The following is a 20206-nucleotide window of genomic DNA, read 5'->3' as shown; positions in this document are numbered from 1 at the left end:
TTTAATGTCATGATGAAGACAGTTATAAGTTTTCTTCGAAACTGTTCGCGCAGTATTCGAATTCTATCAAATGTACCATAAAGAAGTATTTCGTGATATTTCTCAAGCTTCGTACTTTAATTTCAGAAGAAAGTAACTAAAATTTATAAATGCGATAATTGTAGTTCGCATAAATTTTTAAATTGCTTTAAAATATTGATTGGTAAATGGTTAGCTTTTCATTGTTAGGTTTTGCACTCTTGTCTTGCTTTTTTGTTTCTGCACATAATATTACGCGTTTTTTAAGTTTGTCTTTATTCTGTAGGTTTGCAAGTGTATGATTCTTGTGGACACAAAGAACTCGCTAAGCGTTACATGACGGAACTGTTCCCTGTGATGAAATCGGGTTCTCTGATGTGTGATAGCTTGCAAGATAATTCATCAACAATCATAGGTAAGTTTTGTCTCAAAATGTTTCATCTATTTCGAGAAAATTTTATTATTACATTACAACATTATTTAGCAATAAAACACTCTAATAACCACGTTGTTGTAGTTAAAATACGGAAGCTTTAATGCTCATTGATATTCCATTAAAATATTTTGTCTTATGTTAGTAGAGTTACTAGGTGGGAAAGCGTACGTCTTAAGGTGTTCACGAAAGCGTTTTTTGTTGGGTGATTTGGTTAGGTTGTAAGATTTTATTATTTTCCCAAGAGTTGAAATGAATTTATTCTTTCACCTTTTCTGCTTCTTTAAAACTATAGAAAATAAGAAGAAAAAAAAAAGAAAAAAAAGAATGATGAAAATCATTACGCCATGAAACTTATCTCCTAATTCGTAGGGAAACTTAAAACACGCCGGTCTGAATTGTTCGTGAGTATTTCTGCTAGTACGGATAATATCTACAAGATCGCATTACCATCCATAAACGCGAGGCCCCTCTCGCTTATATTTGCGAAGTAATTTCGTGGACAGTTGACAGGAGGCGGAGACATCATTATTCTACCAAAAGGTTGTCAGGACTGCTGTTCCTTCTAATTGCCTTTGGAAACATTTACTAATCCTTAATGGGAGCAGGGAGCTTACTCAAACTTACTCATGTGTGTGTGTAGGACAAGCGACACAAATAAGAAGGGTTAACTTTACCCTTATTTTCCACAGCCTACAATCGCTGTCGCAATTCGGGATACAGAGACCAGCTCTTATTGTCTAACAGACATGAACTGACTGAATAGCAAGCGCGTGGTAAAGCAGCAAGTAGTCTCTCTCTTCTCTTGGCTAAAAGCCACATCTTAAATACCTATACAGTTTGCCACCTCATTAGCATAAACAAATCTACCCGCGCTTATTCTAGCCGGAAATGGAAAAGAAGAGAGGATAGCAAAGTTTTAAAATAAAATAAACGTTAGTAAAACTTAATATCTTACGAGGTTAGGTCTCGTGTCCCACCAAGTCTTGCTATAGGAGATTCATTAAATAATATTTTAAGATATTTTTGTCGTTGGAGCTCAGAACAAAATTATATAATTTACGTAATTATTTCATAATTTCAGACACTCAAAATACTTTACAACAGCATGACATACACTTTACAATGGTGCACATTATAGAAACAAACTGAGTGAATATTCAATTCTGACTCTAGGCACAGTTTCTGTTTAAAAAATAATTAAGTAACAAGGTATAGTTCGGTAGCTGTTATAGTGATAATTACCAGATTATAATTCGAGTGATCCTTGCCACCGGATGACATTGTTTTACCAGAAAACTGTTATTTTGTATTTTAAGACGGATTTTTCTCGTAATTGGACAGATGGTAAGATAATGGTCTTGGATACCATTTTTTCACAAACACAAGATTCGATGTTGCTTATGCCGTGTCTATTAAAAATAGTGAAGAATTGTGTCTTGTAACAAATCTTGTTGACTGTGTGGGGAAGAAATGTTGTATTTGTCATCTATGTACGTGATGTGGTAGTATCTGCGGCGGATTTGTTCACATTTTCTTTTTCCCATTTGATCTGTACCTTACGTTTCAGTTGTTTCTTCAAGAAAGAGCGCGGCCAAAGTGCTGGTTGTAGATAATGAATATTTACTGATGCTGCCTTCTTGGCTAATATGTTAGCGATTTCATCGTCACTCAGCCCAGTATGTGCTCAGGAGAGCATACTGTTATGATGTTTATACCTCCGTAAACCTCTCTGGATTTGCGTAACTAGTGGGAATGTGTAATAATATTCAGTGTATATAGAACTACCAATGCAATGTGCTGCCTGTGTGTATGATGATATCTTGTGGGTTTGATTGAGTGATGAAGAGTAACTCTGTAAATAGCTACAGTTTCTGCCTGAAACGTCCTGTTGTTCTCGTTTAGTCTGGACCATCATAGGTGTAAGATTTCTTGTCCGTGGTCAAAAACTAGTGCGCTGCCAACTTTGTCTTCCATACATGAACTATCCATGTATACAGTCAGCTTGTTGTTGATGGGGGTGTTATGATCATGCAGATATATATTTACACCTTGTCGTTTAAAAGCTGGGTAAACATGTAGCCTTATCGCTGGCATTTCATAATTGTTCTGATGATGCTACTCATCGAAGAAGCTCGTGGGAATGCGATTATAAAATATTAATTGGATTACTGCTTCTTGAACATCCAGAATCGTTACTGAGCCTCAACTTTCTTCTGTAAACCGACCTTCTTATTCCATTGTGATGTTGCCAAGTCAAGTGCTACCACTGTAAGTAAAGACAGCTAAAAATGGATGATAAAGGAACGTTCTATACGATTTTATATTGGGAAAGTAATCTATGCGATTGTTTGATCGTTGTAAACCATGACTTCTGAACATAGTTCCTATTCGGCTGAAAGGCGATGGCTCCTTCTTGTGAGACCATCAAGTGTTGAACTCTGGGGATTGTTTTTTGTATCTACCACCATTTTTTCTACAGCCGTTTTACTGTCGGAATAATATCGAACTCTGACCAGACTCCTTAGACAAAGTTTTTCCATCAGCTCTGCGAATATTCCTTCTACCTTGCTTAATGTCATTTTAATATTCCTATCGTTCATTTCGTTGTTTGTAAGATGAAAAGACATAACTTGAGCAGCTGTAACGATCTTGCACGCTATTAAAATTTTGAAATAAATTCCTGAACTTTTGTTTTTATTGTTTATTTTCTGTGGCATCACCTCTGACGATATGATTCCAGAATTTGAATATAAACCAGCTTTATTCTTAAAAACCTGTTTATATGTGAATTATCTTAGCCCAATGGTTCTCAATATTTTTTGCCCCATGCACCAATTTCACCATTGTTAGATCATTCTGTCCCTCCCTTCCAAAACTTTAAAAATACACATATACATTTATTAATTTTTTGATAATTTTCTAATGTGTTTTATAAATTAAACAAAAACAATAGAAAATGTTAAATTCCACAACTTGAATAAAAGTAGTTTTTTATATTTATAAACTAAAAGCAAACACTTAACAGCTAGTGGCTGACCACATTCTCCTGAATCTATGTAATTCCCTCTGGGGGGGGGATTTTCCTCCTGTCTGAGAACCCCTGTCTTAGGCATTCTTGCTTAATTTTTAATTTCTAACCTCAAATTTGAATTGGAAAGAATAGCTGAATTGTCTAGCTATTAAAGTTATTTGTTTTGTTGTATCTATGTCAGCGGAGTATTTCTAAGACTTTATATATGTTGTCTGTGTTTTCAGAACTCTGAACTTCTAGTTAAATTCAAAGACGTAACGTCTGCGGAAGTTTAAACAAGTTTTAGAGTTAGTTAATTTAACCTTTCATTCTAAAATGCCTTAAATAAAAAAAGTATTTTGTAAATACTCATGTAGATTGAGAGGTAAAAGTCCATGACAGTAATTTTTTTAATCTTTCAATAATTCAACGTCTGTCTGGCAGCATGACCCTCTTGCTCGACGCATAATTTGATATGTAAATACCCTTTGCATCTTGATATACTAAGCGTTGAATACTTTAGGAAGCATTTTTCAAGTTCGTGTACAATTTGTTGCTTATGAGAAGGCAGGAAAAAAATCAATTTGACTAAAAGGAAAAGGATTGTTTTTTTCCCAAACGTTCCTTTTCCGAATGAAAATGTGTCTTCGAGAAACATCGTAAAAATATGATTTTTTTTTTAATTGTGCGAAATGTAGCTATGTGCCTAGATACTGACCTATTCCAAAATTAAATTTTCAGTTCACATTGAGAACTTGTTAGGCTTTTAATAAAAATTATTTGAATACAAGGCTTTTCAAAAGAGGGAATGAAATTCTGTAAAACAATAGAAAGTAAATGACAAAATATGAAATATCTTTTATTGTCATGCAAATATATAGTGGCATTTGAAATTTCAACGCATAAAGTTAACATTAGTATTTTTGCAAAGGATACCTTAGAAGAATTAGAAAGTTCAAAATGCCTCCAGAATAATTTAGGTTAAAACAGCTCGTCGAATAATGATTATTGAGTCAAACAACAATAATCAGCATAATATTTGTAAATTTAGCTGGACAATGGTTTAACTACAGAAGCATTTTCACTTAGGCAGCTAAGGAAAATGGTTCTGTAGTTAAATCATCGAAATTAGTTCTGCAAAATTTATAAATATTACTCTGATTCTTATTGTTTGACTTCTCCAATAATGCCTTCAGAATTCTGTTTATATGTAGGGTGGTTTAACTAAGCGTATGGAAACTTCTGAGAGATATAGGTTTCACCAAGACAGACCGAAACCATAATAGCAGTGCAGGTTTGGAAACCTGTTTTCATGCATTCGTCATCACTTAAACATGATATTTGAGCATCTATAAATCGGGCTTGGTGATCTGTTCTCCGACTTGCAAAATCACCGGAAACATTTTTGAATCACTTCTTTTTGGATAACATGAAAAAAAAAACCTGGTGTATGGCATTTTCGTTGAAAGTGACGAGGACCTTCTAATATGCATTTCTGTAATTGTTTCGAGAATGTTAGATATGCCAAAACATTCAAATGAGCACAGGCTGATATATACAGCAGACATGTATACTTCATTTGTTTTCAAGAAGCTAACTGTTTGCGTCTCACTTATTTCTGCGTACAAGAGAGCTAGCTCATTTAGCATGGTGCACGGAACGTTAACTTTGGACCAAGCATCAGTAGGAGATCTGCTCTTCCCAGATGATTCCGCATTCAGCCTAACCACTGATCTGCGGCTTAACCTTGTTTTGTAAAAAATCAGGAATCCGCTTTCTGTCCTCCTCCATTCGAGAAAAGGACCTGTCTGGCAGCGGAAATTTGATGGTTTAAGCAGACATCATGCTGGACGGGCGCACAGACCTCCATGCCTCTGACAGATGTTCTGTAATTGCCGTAAGATATATGGAAGAGATTTTATTAGAGCGCTGTGTTCGTCATTTTAAGCTGCAGTTCAGTTTTATAAATGACAATGCTCATCTACATGGTGGGGGGGGAGTGATTTTCTGAAAAGTCAGGATATTATCCGGAACGAATGGCCAGCCTCCTGTCGGACAAGTCTGGAACGCTTTGGGAAATGCAATAGCAACTCGTCTTTTCCTTCCGAAAGCCCTTCAGGACTTGAAACTAGCGTTGCTGCAGAAATGAGAATGACTGGAACAGGGTTAATAAATTGCTTCATGTCCGCCATAAAGTCCCGTTGCGAGATACCCCCTTGTGTTGTAAAATTATTAAAGAAGACCATACTCCCGTTTAGCCTCCTTTTCTCTTGATTCTGCAAGATCCCTTATCCTCCTTTTAGACCTTTTTCAGCTGATAAGCCTTACATACGATCATGCATGTATACATCAGTGGCTGTTGTATGGTATATCACCCTACATCCGTACAATTCAGTAAAATCTGTCCATCAGTTCTACAGTTAATTGACCAAAAGCGAAAATTGTCTTGAGTTGAATCTCAATGTAGCTTTAACTTTACAATATTGTGCTTTTTAATTAATAGTAAAAATATTAATGTTAAGTAATAAATGCGGGAAATAAGGATATTCAATTGCAGTATGCTAAAGAGTTCACCTTTCGTTCATTTTTCATGCTGAAGATTTCATTTATAATTGTTTCGGTAAAAAAAAGTATTTTATAAACCTTCAACAGCATTTTACGTTTATGCGCCCCCCCCCCAACCAGTATAGTGGTTAGCGTCGCTGACTGCGGTGCCGAAGTGCCCGGGTTCGAATCTCAGAGAAGGCATGGATGATTGTAAATGCATAGTGTCAGTGCGGCATGGCGGCACTTTAAATATGCGGTGAGCCGAAAGTCCTCACATGTGGTCCGGTGGAAGGGGAGAGGGATGGGAGACCCTCGGACCCGTCCCCCCGGGCTGCTCTCCATCTACATTATGGGCGGAACTGAGCTAAATCGCACTGTCATCTGAATGGTGTTCAAGGCTGCTTCCAACGGCAGGCATATTCTAGCGCTCCTTGCCACGAGATATTTCGTGGGCTTGGGCTGACTTTGTGAGACAAGTGAGCATAAGCAGCAACAACAACACGTTTATGCGTAGTTACCAAATAAACTTTATAAATAACAATAAAATCTCCTTTAATGCGTGATAAGAGTTAAAACACAACCGTCTGTTCCCTAATTGTTTGATAAAGATACCCTATTATCTACCTAGTTTTTAAAACTGTCTTCTTATGTTTTATTTCTAAATAATGCTGGCAATTAAAAAAAGATTAATTAAAGTTGCAACGCCATGATCCATCGGATAAAATTTAATGTCTTTCGTGAGGAATATTTGTTTCTAAATATAGCAAATAACTTATTGGTAAATATGTATCCCAGTTACTAAATGGTATGATAGTAGCCCGAGCATGAAGAAAGCGAAAGCTGGTTGAAACAGAAATAAATAAATAAATGAAAATTATTAAATACGTCACACTTGATGCCATTATTAGAATATTAATTCAGAATCACTTAATTTAATATGCTTTGTGCATAACAGTTGTGTTTTAATCAAAGCTTCATATCTTAATAAATATGAATCTAAAAGAAAAATCATTTTAATTATCTATACTTTTATGGAGATTTTTTTCATGATCTGTGTTTGTTTTAAAATTTAAAGGTTGTATTGAAAATATGGGATAAAAGGAATTAAAGAATCAAAATTATGTTGCTTAATGGATTAAATAAGTTGACAAAGAAGGACATTCATAAAAATTTGCGCAAATTTCAAGCAAAGATTCCATGCTAAATTCATCAGGTTTATTTATTATATGTAACAGTGATAGTATAAAAAGATAGAAAATTCTTTGGTTACTTATTACAAGGTCAAACTTTCACTATTTTTGTCTGAAATAATAATTTTCAGAATTTAATTGGTTTATAAATGTAAATCTCACTTAAAATTACTGTTAACATTATGCGTATATTCATTCAGTTATGGATTAGTTCAGTTATTTGCGTTATTATTTCACTTTTGGTAGATATCTTTGCCTCCAAAAATTTAATTAAAAAAAAAAAAATCTGAAATGTTTCAGATTTTAAATTGCGTCCAAAGGGGCGTTTTTTAACATTTTGTGTGTTACCTTTCTTTATTAAATATCATGTTCCTCGCACTTAAACCATAAGATCCAGTGCAACAGCAATATCGCAAAATAGTTTTAAAACGAGCATATCTTTAGAATTTCCGATACAGAGACTCACGCGCTGGAGATAAAAATGTTTTTTCTGCACAACGTTGCCATTGCTCGCTTTGAAATCCTTGAGTTTGTTAATCAAAATTCGTCAAAGTTTTAAAAAATAGGAAATCGATCATAAAACAAATTTCAAATTTCAAATTTGGTCTTCCACATGCTCATATTCGTTGGAGGATTACGTTATTCAAAATTCGATGACTCTATGTACCGTTATTTTATGACAATGTGAGAAATATACATACATTTACGCAGATTTTCATTATTTAATTTCTTCAAATATAATGCAGGACTCTAACATTTTATGGCAACAGTTTGAAAAGTGAACCGACATTTGTCCGACGCAAAATGCCAAAACGAAACTAATAGTCCTTCGGGATTCAAATCCCTTTGGACTAATAAAAGCTTGACCTCGAAATCTTTCTCGAAAATGAAAGTGTAAATCTCAGGCTGCAGAAGTTTCGCGGATTTTCATTACTTATCCCGTAACTGCCGCACGAATTTTGCCTTTCCTCCTGCAGTGGAATTGCTTCCTTGTTTATAATACGAATATTGTGACTGTAATATGAATTGTTATACATGAATTTAATGCTTCAAAGTACGCGTTCATATTTAGTGCTTTCTTCGTACTTTTTTACCAATTAAAAGCACTATTATTTTAAAAATCAAAAGCGTATTTTGTTGTTATATTTCAGTACAAATGAACAAAATGGCATGGGATGGTAGCAGTGATAGCAGACAATGTTTGGTAATTGTTCTTATCCACAGCATTACGTAATTTTAAACATGTTTACGTATTTAAAATTACGTAATGCTTATATATGTAATACATTTTACAGTAAAAATAAAAATGTTATAACCATATTTTTAAAGCCAAATTTGAACTCATTGTCATTGTTCAAGTTCTCTTCAAAATATTATTCTAAATATATACGTAAAATAAAAAGTATATAAATGAAAATTCGAAGTTTAATTTGCAATAGTCCTTTAATTCTCAGCTGTTTCCTCTTTCTGTCCTAAAAATAGTAACTCCTAATAATAAATCTTTCTGAACTGCGTCAATTTCAAATTAATGTGTCATATGATCTCACATAGCACTGCTGATACAGATGCTTACATAAACGCTTTAGCCAGTCACAGTGAATCAAACTGAAACTAGTTTGGGGATTCATAACTTTTCCCAGGCTTTCTTATTGAATGTACAGCATTCCTGCTTCTGGTTGCTTCCTGTTATGATGCTGCCGCTTAATCCTCTCTTTATTAAACCATATTATCATAGTCTATCAAATAGACAAAGATGTGATCAAGATGGGAACACAGATTATATGCCCAATGTGCTTTTCAAGGATTGTGCTGTCGACAAATGAAATGTGTTAAATCGGCAGGGCAGTTAACATTTGACGGTAACTATATCTACACATCTAGACGCCATCACAATTTACAACATCGGCTGCGACTAAAAGAACCTAAATCTTCTCCATCTAAATCATCATATATTTTGTAGTCGAACAGAATTCGAACCTATGCAGAGAAACTCCAGTAGATTTCGAGTCCATCTGCGCACCCGTCTGCGCGTCCGAATCTACTAAGTGCCCATAATGATAACTTTTTTGCCTATTCTATATTTAATCACAATAGGGTTGATGAAAAATAACTAATAAGCGGCATCATCTTAACAGGAAGAAAGCAAGAGCATCAATACGATGCATTTAAAACGAAAGCCTGGGACAGAAGTAAAATAGCTAGAGTTTCCAAAAGGAGTCTCAGTCTTATTTACCTTGATTGGCTAGGTCAGTTTGATTTACCTTCACTACCGCAGGGTAAGCGGCATCGTCTTAAGCAAGAGCAGCAATACAATGCATTCAGGAAGAAAGCCTGGGACAGAAGTAAATTAGTGTTTCCAAAATCAGTTTGATTTACCTTGATTGACTAAAGGGTTTATGTAAATGCCTGCATCAATGGCATTAGGTAAGATCGTATGACATTAATTAATTTTTAATTTTCAAATTCAGTTTAAACAGATTCGAGAAAAGAGAAACAGCAAAATTAAAACAGAGGCAGGAAAATTATTGCAAATTAAAATTAGAATTTTGATTTACGTATTTTTTACGTTACATGAGAACAAACGATAAAAGACCTATATATATATATATATATATATATATATCCTATGAAATGTAAAGTGAAAAAGAAAACTTGTACCATTTATAGTTTAGTTTTTTTTTTCTATCTTTCTTTCTAATGATGTTTATTGTTCCATTTTTTCCAATGTGTTCTGTTTTCTTTTGAACACTGCAGTAATTTATGTAACCAAATAAACTTATTCTTGGGGTTAAACTGCTTGAAAGTGCAGGCCAATAATATTTTTATGCTAATTATAGCATTCCACTTTCTTCTGATTTTCTTAAATATCCTCTAAACTGAGATTTGGAATTAATCGTGGACTTTCCTTTGTAAATCGGAAATTGACTCTACCTCCGCAAAATTTCAACTGCTTATTGGGTGTCGTAATTTTGTGACATCTATAATCCTTCCAACCAGTCACCTGAGAAATGAGGTGTCTTTAACCATCTCTCTTTTCTATTCCCCACAGGAATGGTGGACATGAGCTCGAGTCTAAGGGATTCCAGAGTTGCTGAGACTGCCGGTCGATACATCATTCCAGTCATCCCTCTGCAGCAAGAGACTGCGGTGCCACCCGAACAGCTGGCCAAGGTGATCCTCATTTATCCATCCTTTCCTTCTCCCTGGGGTATTTAACTGTTTGGACATGCTGTCCTTGTCAGGGATTTCGAGTCGTTGACTTCTGCTGGAGCAAAGCGTCCAGGGGAAAAGCAATGGCTTTTGAGAAATAACTTATCTAAAATACTTAACATTCTTATAAGAAGGGATATAAACAGATGTTTGTCAACTAAACTTTTATGAAACACTATGAAAGGACTTAAATATTGTTTTTCTATGTAATCATCTGCCACTGCATTATACATATTCCAGTGCCCAAGAAATTTCGCATTCCAGAAGAATACAGCAAAAGTTCGATTACCCGGTACGTTCGGGACTTAAGACATGCATGATTATTATACTAAAGCGGTGTAAAGCCGCAGAGTTTTCCCCCTCGTTATTGAATGTACTGAATAATGAAAATAATTCCGCAAATATAGGTAAAACGTATCAGTAGATAAATCTTTTTCATAATTTGACTAAAACAAATTTTTCTTTGAAGTCATCATTATTGCCAGTGTAGGAAATCTATCCAAGTAAAGCTCGATACATAAATACAGTTCTGTGTCTGGCTTTCGTTATACAAAAATAAAATACAATAATAAATATAATAATATAAAAGAAAAGAAAGTGGGAGAAGACGTCATTCCGTAGAATATTATGAATACTTATTACATTCTTTTGTGTTTTTTTATTTATTTATTACATGCTCCGCCATTAAGCATTACAGAGAAAGGGGGATGCTCCTTCGAGGACTTCTTAAGGAAAACAGACTTGTATCCACGTTATACATGGGGGAAAACACGTTGCACATGGGGAAAATTTTATGCGTTTAGCACGTAGTAAAACTCTTTAAGAAGTTTTGTCGATCAAAAAGTTTATTTTATTAAAGGCCTAAATTTTTTCATTTCAACAATGTTAAGTTTTTTCGCATAGAATATTTCATCTGGAAAGATTTCTCATTTAACGTGTTTCTACTAATCTTTATAGGAACTTCTTATTTGAAAAATGAACTTTTTGTCCCTTTATTTTTTTACAGAACTTTTTATTGAATGTATTTATTTTTCTAATATGACCTAGAAACAGAGGTCTTTAATATTTTTTTTTCAGAGCGGGAATGACTATTTTTTGTTTGTTGTCAATGCGCCTGGATTGATCATATTCCACTGCTATCCTAGAAGTGAATTAACCATTTAAGGGAGCGAGAAAGGCCGCTAAGTTTCTGTCCATTTTTTCTCACCTTTAATAAATGTGTAGTACTGTAAAACAAAGAGATGCATAAGCTGTAAAATAAAGACATAAAAGAACCAAAAAGAGAAGACCACTTTTCCATTGCTTTTAAAATAGTGTCATCTGCTTCTGAGACACTGAATAATATTTTTGTGAACAAATTAATTAATGAAAGTTTTAATTAATGTGAGATTCGTGAAGATAAGCTAAAAAAATTATAAAAAGTGCAGGTTATTCTGTTCCATTTTGCATTTTTCAATAAAATTGAATGATCTAAGTTCTGAAATAATTTAAGAGAGTCTAGATTAGAAGAAATAAATTTTAAAATAGTTATTTAATCGAAAATAAAATCTCGTACGAATTATTTAAATTCAATATTAAAATTAAAATGACTTACTTATCTTCAAAGCAATAAATAAAATTTTAAAGTAAGTGTTGTATTGTTATCAAGCTGCTTTGTAAATAATTATAATTTAAGAAATAAAGATATTTACGTTTGGGAAGTTTCTCCTTAATCGCATTCTTTCAGTTTAAATCAAGTGACAGATGCAATTAATCTTGGAAAGAACGACTTGTCGAAAGCTGGCGTATAGGCTTTAAAACTAAGCTTCTTGCTCAAACAGATGGCCAAATCGTAAGCGTAAAGGAAAAGCTGTTTGTAGGAAATTAAACTGTCTCCCTGGCGGACACACAAATGATAAAATATTAAGAGCCTTACTGTTTACTAGATTGTAGTAACATATGTGTAATGTTATAAGTTTTTTACATTTACTGGTAAACAAAGAAATTCCTATCACTTATTTCACTCAATTCATCGCCATCAACTGGAACTAAACGGGCTTTAATCCGAGATATGCGATAAAGAAAATCAGCAAAAATTAAGTACTTGAAGATCTTTGTGGCAATCGCTGTAAATCGCTCACAGTGGTAAATTTTATGACCTCTATATCTAAAATTCTGGTATTTGTCCTTTTGTTTTCTTCTCTTGTGTTAGCTTCTAGTGTTTCATTTCTTCCTTATAGTGATATTTTACGATTTTTTTTTTTTTTTTTTTTTTTTTTTTTTTTTTTTTTTTTTTTAAGTTTACATTTCATCTGTAAAAATAATAGCCTCTAATATAACAAGCTTCATCTGTCTGCACGTATTTTCTTCACGTATGGCTGTTTTCTGCATTACCTTTTTTGTGTGGTTGTTCTTCAGTAAAATAACACCACATATGCTTTTTTTAAACAATGTATGTTATTCATAAATATATAAAGAATTATCATATTACCCTGTGAGTGCTTTTGCTGGGTAAATGGTAGCATTTCGAATTAGCAATTATAAAATCCGTGGTTCGAACCATGGTAAACGTATACATAAATACTTTCTTGTGTTCGACTGGGTCGCATACCTTTTCCCAATCATCTTTTCACCGGAGGAGAATATATAGAATTATTTCATTTAACCTTGCGTGTTAGCACATCCAGTTAGCAGTTTGATGGTCATGGTTAGAAGCGTGCTGAGGGTATGGCTGAATCTTCGTATTTCTTCTTCCGGAAAATGAAATGTCTGTACAAACATGTTAACTATTTTTAGTTTTCCACCGACTGAAAAAACAAACGCTGTTCTTCCAAAAGAAGGGAATTCTGTTATTCTTTATGAAAATAATCGAAAAAGTAAACTTTGGACCGAAATTATTTAACACTGTACAAGTAAAAAGTCTTTAAAAAAAGAAGAGAATTCTCGAAGTAAATTGGTTTCATGGATTAAAAATCCTTTTTAAGACGGCATTGCATTTTATTCACTATTGACCAATTAGATATTTATAACAATATTTAAAACAATTAGATATTTATAACCATACAACAATCGATTGGAATAACTTTTAACGATTGGAACTGGGGTTCTATAAGAAAGATTTTCTCAAAATATCTAGTCAAACATACTAAGGGCCAAATAAGAGGGGCCAATAAAATGGTGAAAATCAATAACAGTCACTCAGTACCTGCGGGAAATAATACCGGAATGTTAGCTGGTTATTTGAATATGGATAAGTACATGCCTAAGAGGAACGATTCCTTCAAGGAGGAATTTCTAAAGAATCACATTACAAATGGGGAAAACCCGCGAAAATCAACCAACCACTCAGCCAGTCCGTTAACTTGGTTCGTAAGCGGAGAATACTACCAGTATTTAGTAGTCTTTAACACCTCGGCCACTGATGAGCCAGCGCAGAAGGACTTTGCGTAAACCGAAGATATTCAGGAGCATATGTCACGAAACATGTGAGTGCTTTGTGACTGAAGTTGCTGAGACGTCCAAAAACCTTTACAAAGTACAGTGTATTATCCAGTGTTCTATCTCGTTGAATTTATATGGCGGTAATATAAGGACAGAAAATTGTGCTCTCGTGGTAATTGCTGAATTGTAGCCAAACATGTTTTGTGTTTAGATTGTTCTCATTTGGCGAGATTTGGGCGAACTGATTGCTCCAAAGATCCGCAGGTACTGAAAATAAGTATGTGATAGATGATGAACTATAAAATATACCACATTAAATGAATTCCTGAGCTTCACTTTAGCAAATAATGTGATAAGTTATGTACTTGAGTGAAATTCCCTAAACTAGAACGAAACCAGAAATATATTAGCTCCTCTTGATATGTTACGTTCTCTGGCCTGTGAGCTTTATTGATTATCTACAATAAAGAGAAGGAGGGGTGAAGGTGGTAACTCGTTTGGGAGTTAGGGTTAGTTGTCTGTAACAGCTGGGAGTGATAATGGAGAGGAAACGAGATCATTTTTCAGTTAAAGCTGGAACTATCCCTATTAAGAAATTTAGTGGTTTTTGTTACTTTTTGTGAGGTTTGACTGGTTAGTGCGTTTTGGGGGTTATCCTTTAAGAAACATTAGTACGTTACTTAAAATACCTAAAACCTCAACTACAATATTTTTTTTTTTTAGAATGAATAATGGGGTTTCACGAGATTTCTGCAAATTATATATTACCTGATACAAATTGAAAGCTTTTTAATATAATTCATGTATTCAAAAATACTATGTGCATGAGATTTTAATCAGTACATGAGAGTTCCGCTACACTTTGTGAATTCCCTAATGATACACTCAAGATTCTCTTAAAGTAAGTGTTTTAATTTCAGCTGTGGGAATCTAATGAGTAATAAGATTTTTTGGCGTTTTGTTGAAACTGACTTGCACATGTTGCAGATCTTTCCGTACATGGTCGAGACGAATTAAATAGTCTAATTCTAGAATGATGGATTTGCAGAAATGGACACACTCTCATAAAATGTTCTGATCTTATTCCACTAGGCATTTTTTCTAGAGCTTTTTCGAAACTGAGGCTTACAGCGAGAGAATTAATAATCTTGACTACCACAATAAAAGAAACCCACAAGCAATTGCAAGTGCTGCACCAGAGGTACTTACCAGATTGTGGACCGAAATTAATTGTCGCAAAGACGTCTTGTTGTACAGTCAATCGAGGACATACTCTGCGCCACCAGGGATAACCATTGACCTGACATTTGAGCAAATATCTTCTAGTGTATCATCATTCTGGGGCATGGAAGATTTCAGCTTTAAAATGGACGGCGTAATTATTGTGGCTAATCAAGATTTACGGAATACAGGTTCACAACATAAATACACCAGGTTCACAACATAAAGACACCAGGTTCACAACATAAATACACCAGGTTCACAACATAAATACACCAGGTTCACTACATAAATATACAAGGTTTTGGTGAGTACATTTATTGTGTAACCTAAAACCTTCATTGTTTGTTTTCATACATTATTTACTTACTATTTAGACGACCTTTATTCGTGTATATGTACCCAATAATCTTGATTAAAATTATGAACTGACTTCAAGCAAAAGGGCGAAACATTATGCAGTCCACTTTTACAGTTTTGTTATAGAGATATATATGGTTATATTTTGAGTTATTGCAACTAATACTGAGGCTATGGTAGCTGTAAAGGAAGCATCTTTGTTACTTTGAGCGTTAGTGTTGTTTGGTACAATTGTGCTAGGCTACGGTTGACCTAAGAATGTTTAGGCGAAGCACTGTTCTCAGCAACAGGGAGCAAAATGTGTTTCTCCGAAACTTCTAAGGTATTCCCGTTTTAACTGTTTTACTGCACAGAGTCTGATAATGTTCTAAATCTTACGCTTGGCTTGCATATTTTCACAAGTATTCTCAACTCTCTGTGGCTAGTAGTCACTACCAGGAAATTTTAGGTGCTCATTCGTTGTGTTCGGACAGTTGAAAAGGTAGTGATCTGGATCTCCACACTGACCTCTCCACATTCACCTGGGTCTATATCTCGTTTTCCAAATCTGTGGAGGTAATGGAGGAAGGGACCATGGTCCGTGTAAAATTGGGTCTGTTCTTCACTTATGTATCTGAAACTTCTTAACTTTGTTAATGATCCTTTCGAGTGGTTCACTTAAATAAAAGCCCTTTCAATACATTTAACCTAATTTATTTCCTCCCTTCAAAAAAACCCTGCTCATGAAATCCTGCTATTCAATTCTTGGAGATCCTTTAGTGCATTTATCGTAATGTTTACGCAAGTTAATTAGTTATTATACCAAAGCTCTCAAAAGCAATCTTGCCTTTTAAGAGTCCTTCTGAAGCACGACTTCGTCTTCATGTTACACTCTCGGAAAACTATGATAAACTCAATGCAGCCAGCTTGTTCATTCGCGGGAAACTGAACATAGAATGCTTTGCTTGGGTTTCCAGGAAGTAACAGAACTTTAAAGTACGTGAAGGGCTCTTTAAATTAAGGGAAATTACAGAATTTGTGAAAGGAAAGCAACTTAAAATCGTTCTGAATAAATGATCAAATATTAAAAAAGCCATGTTCTGGTTAGCAAAACTTTTTAGGCTGTTTTTCGTTATTTACCAGTAAACCGTTTTATAGTTATTATAATCGCTAGTCAAGATGCGTTGCGTGTTCTGTTGTAATTACGTACGTGTGTCTCTTTAATAGCTGCATTGGTGACAGCAAAGGGGCTTGGCCGTCAGAATGGGAGTTGAGTGCAGGAACACGTCAACCGCTTATCGCTGTAAGTGCATCGAGCTATCTCCAACTAATCCCTCTCCTTATCGCTATTTGCTACTGTGTTTCCGTGAAGATAAATATCTCGCGATTAAAAGTTTCGTAATGGCTGTTGTTGTCAGGGGAGAGCATCACTACTTCTGAAATCCGCATCTGATGACTCTAGGAGAAGAACTTAAAGTCGCTGAAGCGGAAATGCATATTTCAGAGCAAATTTTGACTTAAGGAATCAAATTTCAAGAAAATGTAGCATAAGTCAAATACACTGCTCGAAGCAAATAGACGATATTACGAGTATGGAGATAAATAATCGGATGAGGTTATATCAATTGATTAAAGCAAATCAACATCTGCTTATAGAGGAGGATGCCTTCGTCGAGGACCTTTCTTCGAGGACTTTTTGAGGGAAACTGAATGGTACCCAAGTTACTGGAAAATCTTCCATGCAGCCAGCCCGTTTTCTGGGATTCGATCCCAGGTCAAACTGCCAGTGTTCAACGACTTCAACACTTGGCTCTGCCCCGTCGCAGATGAGGAAACGTTTTGCCAGTTCATTTATGATCCTCAGGTACTGCAAGCTATGAGAAAAGAAAACTACGCATGAAATAGGGCGTGATTAAGTTTATTCTCAATTTTTGTCAAAAACCAAAAACGCGCTTTTTGTCCATGTCAAAAAAAATGAATTACGAAAATGGGATAGCCTTAGTAAGGTTTATGGTTTCCTTTGATCGAAAGCAATGTTATAAAACCTATGAGGATGGAGTCAAAGAAATTCGGAATAACTCTTTGACTCCATGCCTCAGGGATATTTTTTCCTATTCCTGTAGAATATTTATCCTGTAGAACATATTCTGTCCAGAGGAACCATCCATTCCTGTAGAATATATCCCTGTCCCTCTGGACAGAGATGTTCAGAGCTCTTATTTAATTCCTGTAGAACAGTGGTTTCGAGCATCTGAACTGTTTCTGGGGAAGATAACTGCTTAGATTTCTCCCTAGAATATACCAAACATGTTCGATTAATTATGTCTGGAGAACATGCCGATTAATGTATTAGAAGGATTCTATTGTATTGTCGACCAAAAAAAAGTTTTCCACTAGACCAGCACGATATGACCTGGCACTTTCATTCATGGGAATGAACTCATCCTCATTTGCGGCAGATTTAGAGGATCAAGAAGATTTGATAATCTCATGTCTATATCGCTGAGCCACCAATGATCTATTCCTGATTCCTAGTTCCACATTCGTTTCAAATAATAAGCTACCTATTGCCCGGTTGCATACCATACCGGTTGTAAGCAGGATTCGTCTGAGAAAAGAGCGTTCCTCCATTCGTTTCATTTTCATTTAAGATGTTCTTGTGCGACCTTCTGAGGATAGCACGGTGGCCTGCTGTTAAAGAAACACAAAAACATTACATCTGTACACATATAAACAATACTAGGGAATACTTTCGGATAATGTGAGGTGAAACGCTTGATTCCAGTAACTCTCAGTAGGAGCTGTTGCAAAAGAGTGGCATTCATTTCGCGTTTCTTTTGGCTGTCCTCATTTTGCATTGTTGCAAGTCAGCCACCTTCTTCTGATCTTCATCACCTAATATCTCCCGTATCCAAACACCGATTCCGCAGTTTGGAAAGGACACTTTGGGACGCTCTAAAGGGCAACACGCTAGAGGACTTTGCGTCTGACCTGATTCTAAACAACCAATGGTACTTCAAACTACCAATTCGTCTAAGACATTTTGTAAGACATCGTATATATGCTGCTATGATGCATTGAAAACATATCAATTGTTTCTAATTCCTTTCTACATAAAGAATGCTGCAGACCGCTTTTACTGCATCTCAAAAACCCATAATGTTTCGTCACAGACAAAATTTGCATATTCCGAAATTTCATTTTTAATCTTAATTTCTTTCATTTTTGTTTATTGTTTTATTAGGTTATGGCAAAGCGTTCTAAGGCTATCTGCCTAAGAGAAGCCTTCGTGGAGAACTTTCAGTGGGAAACTGGCTCGTATGCACCTCACGCATAGGGAAAATCACGAAAACGCCCATGCAGCCAAGACCGTTAGCTAGGATTCGGACCCCGGATCGAAGTACCAGTGTTCGGCGGATCTATCGCTTGGCCGGTCATGGGCTTCATTTTTGTTAAAAAATTACTCAGTTAATTAATTGTTTTATACCGAACTCACAATATCTCCTTTAACCTCAAGGAGTTTATTGCTTCAATTTCCGGACGCATGATTTTCTGATGTGAATATTTAGCACGATAATTCTCTTTGTTGGTAAAGTTATGGGTGTAAACTTGAACTTCTCTTAAGAAAATAACCCTTGAGTTCCTTTGAATTAATCGATTAATCTAACTTAACCTTTTAGGCAGATAGCTCTCGTGCGCTTTGTCTTAATCAACTAAACCAGGTCAAACTAACCGAAGCGTTGCAATAAAGAAATGAGGCCTTTTTTGTGATCCTAAGGCATTGTCTTATGCAACTGTGTTCAGCTGTATTTATTGCTATGTGCAATACAATTCTGCACTGAAAATGGGTAATGTTAAATGCACTGCACCCTTTTTTCTTGAATTTCTGAGGATTTATTGGTGCTATCATAACTAGTTAAACTGTTTCGTGCACTGAATTGGAATCCAAACATAAAGATTAAACTGCAGTTTTTAATAATTTTACTATTTAAAAGATAATCTTTCCTTTGAAATGTTACATTGTAAACCGAAGTTTTCAGATTGCAAGCTTTTTTTTAATTTATAATTTTTAAAACTTGCAGCAATTTTCTTGTCAAAAATGTGTTAAATATTTGAAATATTATCTGAAATCACTCACTTTATTCATTCCTTTCAGACTCGGCTAGGGAGGGTAGAAATTTATGAACTGCACTGGGAGGAGAAGGACCTAATGACTCCTCTTGAATATTTTCCGATTTTTTATAAGTCAGATTAAAAGTGCGATTAAAGATTTTCCGATTAAAAGTCAAGCATCTAAGAATATAGGAAAAGAAAATAAACCGCTGCAAAATCCCTAAACCAAATTTTCGTGCAGGCGAAAGAAATTATTATTTAGTCTCTGAAAAAAATAAGAAACATTCTTCTTTCCTTCTTATACCCCTTCTTTAAATCCTTTTATAGAAAGCTAGCTGAAAGTATAGCTAGTTTGAGTGTATATATATACTATATAAATATATATATGCTAAAAAAAGATTTTTTAATGGCGTATGTGAGCCACTAATCTATCGTAAAAAATAGGAAGTATGTTACGAAGCTTTTTTTTTAAGAATTTTTCTTCCCTTTCATATTACTGATGGTACATGTAAGTATTTTCTATCATTATTCTTATTTTTGAGTTTATGTAAGTTTTGATGCATATTCCATGTCTGCGTTCTCAAGAGTTTTCATGCAACTTGGCAAAACTGTTCGAAAAAATGCTTTGAACATCATTTACTTTTAGGCAGCCTTTTGAACAACATTCAGAATATACTCGTATTTCTCGAGAATTCGAAGAAT

General features: G+C 34.8%; 1 protein-coding gene across 4 annotated transcripts in view; it reads left to right on the top strand.

Moving 5' to 3' along the window:
• Nucleotides 1–20206, top strand: part of LOC118190517 (uncharacterized) — a 309842-nt gene that overhangs the window by 232136 nt on the left and 57500 nt on the right. For all 4 annotated transcript variants that reach the window (XM_085821045.1, XM_085821046.1, XM_085821047.1 and 1 more), the window contains 2 exons: nucleotides 305–433; nucleotides 10251–10372. In XM_085821045.1, the coding sequence (XP_085677171.1) occupies nucleotides 305–433; nucleotides 10251–10372 (251 nt within the window). The remainder of the gene's footprint in view (nucleotides 1–304; nucleotides 434–10250; nucleotides 10373–20206) is intronic.

This window comes from Stegodyphus dumicola, chromosome 7 (genome assembly GCF_044657685.1).
Source record: "Stegodyphus dumicola isolate Sdum_Otavi_A_Nest chromosome 7, ASM4465768v1".
NCBI classification, from domain to species: Eukaryota; Metazoa; Arthropoda; class Arachnida; order Araneae; family Eresidae; genus Stegodyphus; species Stegodyphus dumicola.
The sequence above is the reverse complement of the archived record's forward strand: the minus strand, read 5'-3'. Positions and strand labels throughout refer to the sequence as shown.